We start from the raw sequence: 12254 nt of genomic DNA, 5'->3' as shown, positions 1-12254 counted from the left end.
GGTGGCACTGGGTGGGATTCAAGGTCCCTCCAACCCAAACCCTTCTGTGATTCTGCATTTTTGCTTCACCCAGCAATTAACCAATTTGCTGTTTGCACATCAGTAAAAAGAGCACGATTTTCCTGCAATTGCATGGCCAGAGTTGCTTAAAATTCAAGTTCTTTAAGAAAACTCATCTGCTTTTAAAGACAGTTCCCAGAGCAGTCTAAATAATGCTGCCTTGATCACCTTCCACCCAGCCTGGCCTGCTTTGATCAGATAAATGTGGAGCATCATGTTTCTCTGCCCTGATCAGATATCTACGAGCCCTTGAAAGCAGGTTTCCAACACAAATATTGGAAATTGCCCACTGTAATTCCCTATTAGTATTCCTCCTGAAAAAAGAAGAAAAATGCAGGCACAGCAAATATTTGAGTAACAGTTCTGAAAATTCTTGTGAAGACTGATCAGGAAATGGGGCAAATACAAAGTGGCTCCCAGCTGAGAAGCTGAATAAGGAATTTTTCATTTTCCCTTTCCATATTTATTCATCTGCAGTCAGAGCAGCAGCATTTAACTGCCACGTGTTGACAGGCACTTCATTAGCTGCACTTTGAAGTGAAAGCTCATCAGAAGATGGATATTTTAGAGACTGCCTGGAAAGAGAAGCTGGAGCTTCTCCTGGATCTATTGAGTGTTCTGGTTGCTGTTTGTTACTTCAAAAGCAAAACTACTCCTGACTCTGAATTCTCCACCTCTTGGAGCTTGGATTCTCTGTCCTAGGAAAGGACAGTCTGTTAGATGTGCCAGAAAAAGATAAATTCACTGCAGGAAACCCCCACAGAATCTTCAAACCAAGCTGTGTTTGAGGCCAACCTGTTGTCTTTTTGGTTTTTGTACATCTCTCCTCATTTTATTTAGTTTCAAGCTGACTGGGTCACCAGGGTCTTTCACCAAAGGAAATATAACATCATTCTCTTCCAAGAAAACTCAACAAAGCAACATCAGCCTTTTACAGGTAAAGGATTCAATGCTCAAACACGCAGAGGATCTTTTAAAAAAAAATTTCTTAGGACCAAATTCAGTTCTCTACTGCAGAAATTCCATCCAGAAAAGTTGCAAAAACATTTGGTCTCAGCATGATCCCAGACCCAAGAAGTTGTAACTGAACAGAAAGGAGATCGTTCGACAAAGTTCAGATTTCACAGACTACTGTAATTCAGTGCATTTGTGTAAATGCTTTAACCAGCCCTTAATATTTTTGGCAGCAACAAAATCTGCTTGGAGTGGTAGAGAATTCCCTACAAAACTTTCTATCCCCTGACACAAAGAGCTGAGGGTGATGTAGGAGAAATTAAACCCAGCATTATCAACCAACATGAGTGAAAGGCAATTTTGGTGCAAGGTTTATACCTGGAGGTGTTTGAGATCCCAGAACTAAAGATTTTTATAGGGCTAAAGGTGCTCAGAGCAGGTATCAAACCCTATTTTAGCTGAAATATGAGATTTGGGGAGCTGGTGTGGACAGAGCCTACATTACACAGTAGTGAAAATATAATTAATTTGGGTCGGTATTTCAAAATCAGATTTTGAAATTTTACCAAAAGCCTATGAGATGAATATTTTAAACCAACCATCACCACTGATTTCTCCCCCACAGGAGTGATTCTCACTAATTTTCTGCAAGAAAATTTTCCCTTCCTCCACATTTTCTCTTTTTGTTAAAAGACCTCGTTACTCCATTATGAAATTACTGAATTCAGACCAGATTTATTGCTCTGTTTTACACCAAAATGACACACCAGAGCCTGCCAGCAGGCCTCTTCTTTCCCTTATTTCATCCTGATGTTCAGCACACATCCTGCTTCCCAGCTCTGTTTTCCAATAAGCCAGACTACCAGAGGAGGAGGTTTCTGTAGCAATAACAACTACAGAAAAAACCTCCCTCTCCCTCTTCTTCCCAACTTTCCTCTCATTCCAAGCACCTGATTCACTCAGATCCCCTGGAAATTAAGTCCTGAGTGTCAAATGCTTCAAGCCTCGATTATTTTTGAGAATGTTTACTCTGTAAATATCTAAACACCTTCATTTTTTTAACATAAATAAAATATCCAGACTCTATCTCCAGTAGGAAAACACAGCTAAAGAAGGACCAGCAGCCACTCAGGAGCACCTGGGTGTTTGGAAGCAGCAAATTTCTGGGTTTGAGCTTGAGCAGAAGCCCAGAAAAGCAGTTATTCAACATACAGTGACTCAGTAAAGTTTAACACAGCCCTTCTATGAAATGAAATGAATAAACTTCAGCTTATAAACCATAAGGATCTGGAAACAGGAACTGTGTTTTGAGAGTTAGTCCTAAATTAAGTTAAAATCATTATTTAACCTGAGGAATAATGTGTCTTCCCAAGCATCTGAGACCCCAAACTTAAAGCCTGATCTGCACTGCCACAGAACTTTTCCTGTTGAGTAGGAATAGACCCAGCCAATCCCAGCTCTTCAGACATCTAAAGCAAAGAAACAAAACAGGGTTTTAGAGCTTTATCTCTGTTAGTGATAAATTTTGGTAGAGAGTGCTGCGATCTCTGGGGGATATTTAACAGAAGCATTGAATTGAGAGAGAACAACATTCCTGATGCCATAAAATCAAAAAAATTTCCACAGATAAAATTTGTGCCCCTCACGTTTAGCACGTGGGAGCCACTGCCCATGGTGGGTTTGGCTGCTTTGCTGAGCTTGGAATCAGCTCCAATCCCTGCCTGGAGCTGCCCAGCTCCCAGATCCAGTACCTTTTTCCAGAAGAGCTTGCTCAGGGGCAGAGGAGTGGCCGAGCCCTTGTCCTTGGTCCCCTCCCGGGGGGCTTCACTGGTCACTCCCTGCGGAGGGGCCGCGGCCTCCGGTGCTTTCGGGTTCTGCTTTGCCGGCGGCTCTTGGGAGGGAGGGACATTCCTGTCTGGTTTTACACAGGTAACAGCAGGCTGCTCAGGGCTCTGGGAAAAAGAAGGACATGGAGATCATGAAGAGGAAATCCAGCACGTTCAGGCATCACCTGGTGCAGGTGAGCACCACCTCTCCCTGCTCAGCTGCATCCCTGCCCTTCCAGGTACAGGGACACTTTGAACAGGGAAGCAAAAGACACAGCAAGCTCATCCCCCCCAGAACACAGATAAAGAAATTAAAACACTCAGAGGCTGAACATGCCAGCAAGAATTCCCCTTTTCCTGCCTTACAGATAATTCAAACCCTCCTACTCACTTTGGTGTTGGTTGTCTGTGGGGTTTCTTTCGCAGCCTGGAGGGAAACAAAACACAAAGATGGGTCTGTCTGAGGCAACGGCAGCACTTGCAGTTACACAGGCCAGGAATTGTCTGTGCCACCAATTATTTGATTTCTAGTGAAATCAAGTCCTGGCTCCTGCAGCCATGGCAACTGATCCCTGGAAGAGGGGAGGCTGCTGGAGGGAATGCCAGGTGCCATCCTGTACCTGCACCAGCCTGGTGCTGCATTCTTTGTGCTTGCAGTCCTCAATTGTTCTTTAAAAATATGTCTATTTGTACATGCATTCCCATATTCCATATACTCCAATTCAGCTCAGGTAAATAATTTCAGAGAATTTTAAAGCTTTAACAGATTTTTCTGTGTGTGCAGCTTCCAGTGCTCTCAGACACACCAAAGCTGGGTGTTTTCCATGGGAATCCCACACCATCATCAGGGATGTGCTCCCGTCACCTTCCAGCAGGAGGCTGTGATTTCTGGGATACAGAACACAGGCAGCACACGAAAACCTGGGAACCAAGGCACGGGACAGCACTGGCTTTGTAAATCAAGGCAGGAGCTGCAGCTCTGCAGGTGCTGGAGGTTGGTTTAACCCATCCTCTCATATTTCTGGGCACGAGGTGGGATTCCCTTCTGTAAAAACATCATTCTCAGCGATGGGGCTCCTGATTCCAGCAAAACACACAAACCCAGGAGGATCCAGTTAAACTCCTCCTTGGCCAGGGATATACTCCAGCACCTCTTACCCCTCACCCAGCAGAGTTCACACTGAAGAAGAATTACCTGAGCTGTACAAAAAACCATCCAGCCACAGCCTGAGCCAGGTTCCAGTAGCCTGCCACAGCTCCTGGCAGAACAGGGGAGGGATTTTGCAGGCGAGTTATTTTGCAGGAGCCAAGAACTTTTTTTTTTTGTGTTCAGCTCTGACAAACAACATCCAGAAGAGGAGGTGAGAACAAGTGTGAGAATGCCACGGGCCGGCTTCAGAGTTAGTGCTGGAAGTGAGGGATTAACCCTTCTCTTCTGAGGAAAAATTCCATCAATCCACACAGTCACACAAAATTAGGATGTAACGCAAGGCAAATACATATGGATGGGAAGAGCATCAAAAGCTGCTTTAAAGTTAGTATTTTGTACCACAGGAGCCTGAGAAACGGTGTTTCTGTTAACTCACAGCCAATCTAAACTGGACTGGGGTAGAGAAGCGTATTTTGAACAATTTGCAGAGAAAGCACTGTCAGAGGAGACAGTGAAGTGTTTAAACATAAATATATACGTTAAAATGTTCATTTCAAATAAAGGAATTGGTTATCTATTCGTCCAGTTCACACATCGTGGAAAGCATTGCAAACTTAAACGTATAAACGATATTTTTCATGGTTTTTTACTAGAAGTGGTAACTCCAGGGCCTGCCTGTCACATCCCTGCTCTGAGCTGAATTCCCACTTTTAACCAGCCTCACAAGCAAACTGTTGGCACCATTTAAATCCATCTCCTGGATTCCTAATAGGTCATAAATGATATCTCAGTTCCTGCTTCTGTATTTTGTATGTGGAAAGAAAACTGTGAAAATAAACGTAGAAACAAGAAAAAGCTATTTTAAAGGTGATATTTTACAAGAAAGATTTTGCTGGGGTAAAAATTTACTGCTCTTGCATTCCTTCAAGATAACTGCTGTCATTCCAGACAAAAAGCTCTTTAAATTTTCATTAAACGTTCCAGGAAATTTTCTCACTGCAACTTATTGCAAGATTAATTGTTGGAATTGAGTGTTAAAAAATGCCATCCAGGTTTGGCTTTTACCAGGAAGCCCTAACTCATTATGAACAGGTAATTCATATTTTAATTTTATTAGAAAATGAAGCTGAGATCTCAAATTTAAGCTTTTGGCAAGAACTGCACACTTTATTCCATTTGGAATATTATGTAATCTGCATATCACTAATATGCAGATTACATTTTTTTTTTCTCAAAATGAGACAGTGGAAAGAACATTTTTGGTTTTAAAATTTATTAAAGCATGGCTTGTGCTCGTGATTGTAAAGCCCCCTACTCACCAGAAATTCCACGTGGGTGTCTGGAGGGAGCATTAAATATTAATTACTTTCCTCCCCCGCTGAAAGGGTCTCTGCTTCTACATTCTCTGGGCTAAAAAGCTGCAGTTCTCTGCATCCCTGCCATGGGTTATCTTCAGAGAGTGCAGAAATCCCCAAATATAGAGCTTGAGACCAAAAGTTTTCAGTGATTTTTGGGTTTTGATATAAAAGCTCACATCCTCTGAAACAGCCATTTGCTTGACTGGGCATTTTAAGCACTTTAAACTATCCATCAAAACCTGATCTTTTTTCCCCTCCAAACTAAACTAAGATTATAACCAATTCCTTTTCTAGCTCTCAGTGAGAAACCCCTACTTCTGCAGGAAATTCCATGTTCCAACCTCCTCTGTGCCGTATCAGATGCCTCCAAATGCCAATTTTAACCAAGGGATGGTGCACATTAATGACATAAAACCTGAAGTGCAGCTCTCTGACAGTTGCAGGCTCTGTTCACCTCTGCAAAATTCATCGTTCATCAGCAGCTCTGATTTGGTTTCGTTTTAGTGGCTGGGGGGTTTAGTCCGTGTTAGTAACCGGGCAGGAATTGTCACAGCAATTGCTCCAGAACCCCGAGCTCACAGAGGGCCCAACGAGAGGAACTCTGCAAGTGAGGATGGTTTCCATCCCCCCCGGCACAGAAATGCTCCCACAGGGATTGCCAGAGCTCTGCACATCTGGCCAGATGTTGGGAGAGAACTCCTCTCTCTCTGTCTCTGCCAGGAGCCCTCTGTGGTTTCTCAGGGTTCTGCTCCTCCTGGAGCTTCATACCGACCTTGTGCCTAAAGAGTTTGCTAAAGGTGCTGTGCCCCAGCTTGGGGCTCTCTGCCTTCTTTTTCTTGGCTCCTTTGGAGGGGGATTCTGCCGCTGCCTTCGGGGCAGGCTGCCCCCCATGGCCCTTCTCCGCCTTGGAGCCCTTGTGCACAACAGCAGGGGGAGGTGAGGGTTTATTGCAGATATTTGCTTCATCAAAGACATTACTCCCTTGCTCACACACGTGGGATTAAAGGGAAATACTCCCTCTTAGCCCTGGACAAATCATGTTTTATTTTTCCTGGGTGGTTACTCAGCTCTCCTCAGAGTTTCTTTCTCATGAGCAGCAAAATAAAAGCCAAGGCAATCCACCTGATTCCAAATTAAACCACAACTTTCCCTCTAAAATCTCCACTAAACTGAAACCTAAATACCACAAACTTCTGTATTTGTAATTCATGAAGAAGCAATTTAGGATTTATAATTTTAAAATAGGCAAATATATAAATCTTTGGAGCAACCTTCAGTCTTTTTATTGCAGCCTAATAGGGACTTTAAAATGTTTCATATAATGCATTATTTAGGAAAAGGGCAGTGTGAATATTCATGCTATACACCGCCTAAAATATTTCAAGTTTGCATTAATGTCCATGAAATTAATTAACTGTTCACGGTCTCAGGATTTAAAGCAGTAAGATGCCTTTGGTTACCTGGCACAAAGGAGGATGTAAGATTATTCCTTACTACTTATCACAGCAAAATTGACCCTTTTCCCTGCAAAATTCCCATAATTCCTGAATGCAGAGTGACACGGGACCAGCTGAGGGTCTGCCACAGCAGGGTCAGGTTGGGGATTTGGGGCAGATCTTGTCCAAACACCCTCTTGGTTTGTAGGAACTGCCCGAGGAGGGCTCATCACCCGGTGTGGACAGGACGAAGGGACAGTAACCAAGGGCGCGCCCGCCTGCGGGAGCACACGTGGGCCAGCAGCTGATTAGAGCCGGAGCCAGCGCTGATAAGAGCCTGATCCTACAAAAAGAGAAGGTTCTTCCCCCCCGAGGGTGCTGGGCTACTGCCCAGGCTCCCCAGGGATTGTTCACTGCTCCAAACCTGCCAGAGCTCCAGGAGCGCTTGGACACCGCTCCCAGGGATGCCCAGGGTGGGATTGTTGGGGGGTCTGTGCAGGGCCAGGGGTTGGATCATCCTTGGGATCCCTTCCAGCTCCAGGATATTCCATGGGTCTATGATTTGAAGGCACAGCAGCCACCCAAGAGCCCCACGGAACTCGGCAAAACTTCACTTAGCAAAGCTTTACCTTTAACACACAAGCTGGTTTTTGGGGGAAAAAAATGACCATTACTTCCTATCAACCGAAAAATCTGCACCTTTTCTACCTGGAAGCTGGTAAATTAACCTCTTAAACATATTTCCCCTTTAATAAAGTGCAAATACCATATCAGGAAGACTGTGAAGATAAAGGAATTCCCAGGTAAAGAGAACTCCCACTTAATCTCCTGGAAGGAGTTTGCACGTCCTGCAAGTCACCTGGATTTGTTTACCCTGCCAGGTGTGACAGCCAAACCCACCCAGAATATTTGTGTCCAAATTACAGCACAGCAGCAGTCACCTGGCACAGGGGCAGGGGACAGAGTCAGGGATGGAAATGGGATTGTTTCCATAAAACCGGCTTGTTTCCATAAAACCAGCTTGTTCACCAGCTCTGGGAAGAGCTGCAGGTCTCACTGAGCCAGGGCACTTTAATAACTGCATTTTCTGCATAGCTTGGAAGACCTTCACCCTGGTGGATGATTTTCAGAGTTATTCAGAATTATTGAGCGAAAATCCCCCGTGTCCTCACCAAGCTTGCTGAAAAGACTACCCATTGAATAGGACAAAAGAATAAAAAATATAGGAGAAAACCCAAAAATGATGTGATTTGGGCTAACATCTGCATGGAAAAAACACTTCCATTTTTAGGGGTTTATTCTTGGTTTCATAATTGTTTTCATGGCACAGGGAAAACTGTGAGCAAACAGAGTTTTTTTGTGGACTCGAAGTTTTCACTGCAGTGATCTGAAGTTTTAGGTCAGGACAAGTCAGAGCAGTAACCAAAAGTGTCACCCATCATCACCAAGCTTGCAGAAAACACAACGGATTTTGATTGCAACAGATGCTATCAAGAATTGCACTGTTTATTCTCATCTTCCTTTCCACTTTATCCAGGGGAAAAATACTTTAAATTACTTCAAATGGTGACATCAGTTGGGGAAAAACAACAAAATGGAGAGGAAATCCCTGTGTGAAAAACATCTAATGAGCAGTGTAAAAAGAATTGCCTACCTTGTCTTCAGAATCACTTTTGGCTTCAGCTTTGCTTGGGGAGACCTTAAAAGAATTTGAGGAAAAACAGTCACTCAACTCAGTCTTTCAAAAGATAAGTTTGAAATCAGCAGCTTTTATTTACACAAAAGGAAAAGACAAATATTGCTTTCCTCAAGTGGGAAAATTTATAACGCAAATATTTCTTGAGAAAAGCGTAAAGTGGCTAAAGTGAAAAATGCCTGGATCGAATATTTACTATTCAAGCTTATAATCAATTAATAAAAATGAACTTTTAGAGGTGGCACAAAATGAATATGAAGCAGAAGATCTTTGAGACAGTTAAAGATCTGTGAGTGTGCAGAAGTGGAAGTTTGCAGAGCAGGGGGCACTCACTTGATCATTTCACTGTTCCACAGCCTCTCACCTCATTCCTCCAGTGCCCAGGACAGAGAACATTTTACATTTATTTACACATTTTTACATTATTTATACCATTTATTCAATCCCACAGGGGATTTTTGGAAGCAATTTAAACATAAAAGAGATGGAAAGGAGAGGCAGAACTTACCAGTGTTTTGAGGAAGCTCATGACTGAGCCCTGTCCTGCAGCTGCCTGGGGACTGTCCTGCTCTACCTGTGCCCTTCCAGGTGCTGCAGCAGCCAGGCCCTGTTCACCTGCAGAGTCCTGCCCAAGGTCCTTTTGGGTGCACTCATCTATCTCCTAAAAAAAAAAAGGGGGCAGAGATTGCTCGGTGCCAGCTTGCCTGATTTCCAGTGGAATGCGAAAGTGACTTTTGTGAGTTGCTCAGAGTCAGAATAGCAATTCCAACCATTCCTGTCCAGCCCACGGGTCCAGAACAATCCAGCACTTGTGCCTCTCCTTTCCCTCTTTCCTCAGAGATTCAGCACTTGCTGCTGCTTGGGGGAACATTGTTCTCAGCTACAACAAACACAGGGTGAGTCCCAAACTCCACTCTTCTCTTTTCATGGCTGAACTTGTGAAAAATGGGAGCAAATGCTGAGATTTTGGCCTCTGACAGTTCTGTGTCTGAGGGCACCATACAAAGATTGCTTCTGATTCTCTGTTTTGCCATGCCAGGAATAATTTTTATCTATCAAACACAAACATGGCACACATTAAAAGAAGGAAAAAGGCAACAACTCAAAGTAGTTCCCCTTAGCCAGATGGAGCTGCCTCTTCTCTTCATGGAATTGCAGTTCCCAGAGCCCAAAGGGAGTTTTCCAGTGATCAGGCACTCACAAGTAGGTAATTTTAAGGTACTTGTTTTCAGTTTAGACACCTGTACAAGGGTCTGGTTCTAAAAAACCAATTTATTGAACCAGTTTTGGAGACTTTGGCACCTCTCACACTGGACTTACCTGCCACTCTGGCCACCTTGGCCTTGAGCCTGCGCAGGAAAACTCAACACAAGTGAGAGTGACATCAAAGAGTGTCTAAGTGACATCAAAGGGCTTTTTCCAAACCAGTCCATTATAGTTCAGTGCTTTTTTTAGTGGGAAAAATTAGAATAAAAGTGTTCTAAAGAACCTTTCCCTGTGCTGGGTGCTTAAAATACCACAACAATTGTATAATATGGATTTCTTCATGTCACCAGTGGAAGGAATTGACTTTAAATGCTTTAAAGCTTCAGAGGGATCAGCTGGGTGTGGAGTGGGCAGTGTTAACAGAACACAGGCAGTGAAAGTATACATTGAAATGCCAGAAGGGACTTCTGTGTAGTTCCCCACCCACCAAGTTTTCCAAGCTGGCCCAGGAAGCAGCACAGCACTGCTGGAATGCTCAGCAGGCCATTGAGAAGGGTCTAACACTGCTCTGTGCAGCTGCCAGTCCCAGAGTGGCCCCAGGAACAATCTGTCCCATGCAGGACACGCGTGGCCATGCCAGCCCAGGGGTGGCACCCGCAGAGCTCTGGTCCCATGGAAAGTGCTGGCTCTGCTCCAGGTGTGAGAGGGACAAGTGAGGCATGGCAAGGCGGGGGCAGAAGTGCTGCTGAACAAAAGCAGCTCACAGCCCAAGTGCTTGGTGCCATCAAGCTCTTTAGTGCTGGATGCTATCAAGAAAAATAAACAGATTTAATCATTTTTTTCTAATTATAGACAAACCCAAGCCCTGGCTTTGGGATGCATTTCAGCAGGCAGGATCTTTGCTGCACACAGCTGTTTGCAGCACCTCTGGCACCACTGGCTGATCCAGGGCATCTCCCTGACAAAGCCACACTGAAGAGAAAGCCACTGCAGATCCTGAGAATTGGGGCCATCCCAAAATCCCGAACTCCCACCTCACAGCTCACATGTGCCCCATAATGACCCTGCACTGCTCGAGGATCCCTCTCTATGACTCCCAAGCCAAGGCTGCACTTGGCTGCAGAGATACACTCAAATCTGGGCTGGGATGGGGGCTGTGATCCATCCTGTGCTCCCATGGGAATATTCCTGCAGGAGGAGCACAGGCTCGGGCCATCAACCCAGAAATCAGGCACAGATAATGCACAGCGCTACAGGATCACGTTTCCAGAGCCACAAAATCACCACAAAAGCCTCTGTGGCAGTTCCCTGCTCAAAGCCCCGGGGGCAAATAATGAAAGAAACCCTAGGAATAACAAAAGGGCAGTATTAGAAGTTAATAGATGCTATGTAAATGTTTAATTCACGTCTTTGAGAAGCTAAATTTGGGGGTAATAAACACCTTAAATATACTGTCGTTTCAGTTCAGTCATCAGGAAAAAAAACCACCCCAAACATATCAAAAGAATGTATTCCTGCCAGCACTTTTGTTTGCATGAATCATGGCTCAGTGAAACATTTCAGGCATATAATTTATCTTTTCTTTGGCTTACATAGTAAATGCTTCACGAATTCATGAATTCTGCCCTTGTTTTAATTATGCTGTGCTCTGAATGTAGTTTTGTAGACCACAAAAATAAAGAGTGGCTCAGCAAACACAGAATGTTTGTGCAGCTCTTAAGCTACAACTGTGGAGCCTCTCTCTTACTCACCAGCAACGCTGTTTGTTTTGTCTTGGCACTCAGTGCAGGGAAACTTTGCTTTGCTTTTAGCATTTACAGATACTACAAGTCATAATCCACAAGGGAAAAAAAGAGAGAGAGAGAGAGAGAAAAAGGAGCTGTTGGCAGCAGTATCTTGATTTTTAGTATGATTATTTGGTACCAGTTTGTAGTTACTACAGTAACAGTAATTAAATTAGGCTTGGTCATTCTCCCATCCTACAGGAGAATTGGAACTTCAGAGGGAACAGAAGGCAACTGTGCTGCAAGGCAGAGCCACAGCCTTTGTTTTAGGGATTGAGCTAAATTTGGCAGCGCGCTGGAGTGTTTAGCTGATATATTTTCCACAGAAAAGGTGCTTAACTCCTCTCTGCCTTCACCACATATTCCTTTTCATATCTGAAGAATCAAACACAAAATTATAGCCCAGAAATTCAAGCATAAGGTTAAAATTCCTCTCCCCTGTGATACAATTCTGCCATTTATTTACACAGAGGGACTCAAACCCCGATTTTGTGAGTCCTCAAAGATTTCCATGGGGCAGCTTTAAGCACACACCTCAGATGAAGAGGCATTTTTGAGAAGCAGACCTGCTCTCAGGCAGGCTCCCAGTGCCAAAAGCTGCTGGGATCCTGCAGACACTCCCAGTCAGACCAAACACCACCCACAGCTCAGCAGTGCCTGGCATTTCCAGGTTATTCCCATCGGGGACCTCCAGGGTGTGCATGGGTACAAGGGGACTGGAGCAGAACTCCAAATCAGTAGGAATTAATAAGAAATCCAGGTGTTATGGATATAACAAAGTGTG

The 12254-nt window shown here is 44.1% G+C and overlaps 1 protein-coding gene across 6 annotated transcripts in view; it reads right to left on the bottom strand.

Annotated features, from left to right (window-relative positions):
- The window catches only part of BCAS1 (breast carcinoma amplified sequence 1), a 36078-nt gene that overhangs the window by 13574 nt on the left and 10250 nt on the right, over positions 1 to 12254 (bottom strand). For 4 of the 6 annotated variants that reach the window (XM_032127159.1, XM_032127161.1, XM_032127164.1 and 1 more), the window contains 5 exons: positions 8989 to 9141; positions 8439 to 8483; positions 6121 to 6261; positions 3232 to 3267; positions 2766 to 2966 (listed from right to left, as the gene is read on the bottom strand). In XM_032127159.1, the coding sequence (XP_031983050.1) occupies positions 2766 to 2966; positions 3232 to 3267; positions 6121 to 6261; positions 8439 to 8483; positions 8989 to 9141 (576 nt within the window). The remainder of the gene's footprint in view (positions 1 to 2765; positions 2967 to 3231; positions 3268 to 6120; positions 6262 to 8438; positions 8484 to 8988; positions 9142 to 12254) is intronic. The other 2 variants (XM_032127163.1, XM_032127160.1) reach the window with 2 other exon arrangements.

This window comes from Corvus moneduloides, chromosome 17 (genome assembly GCF_009650955.1).
Source record: "Corvus moneduloides isolate bCorMon1 chromosome 17, bCorMon1.pri, whole genome shotgun sequence".
Taxonomy (NCBI): Eukaryota; Metazoa; Chordata; class Aves; order Passeriformes; family Corvidae; genus Corvus; species Corvus moneduloides.
Note: the sequence above shows the minus strand (reverse complement) of the source record. Positions and strands in the feature narration are given on the sequence as shown.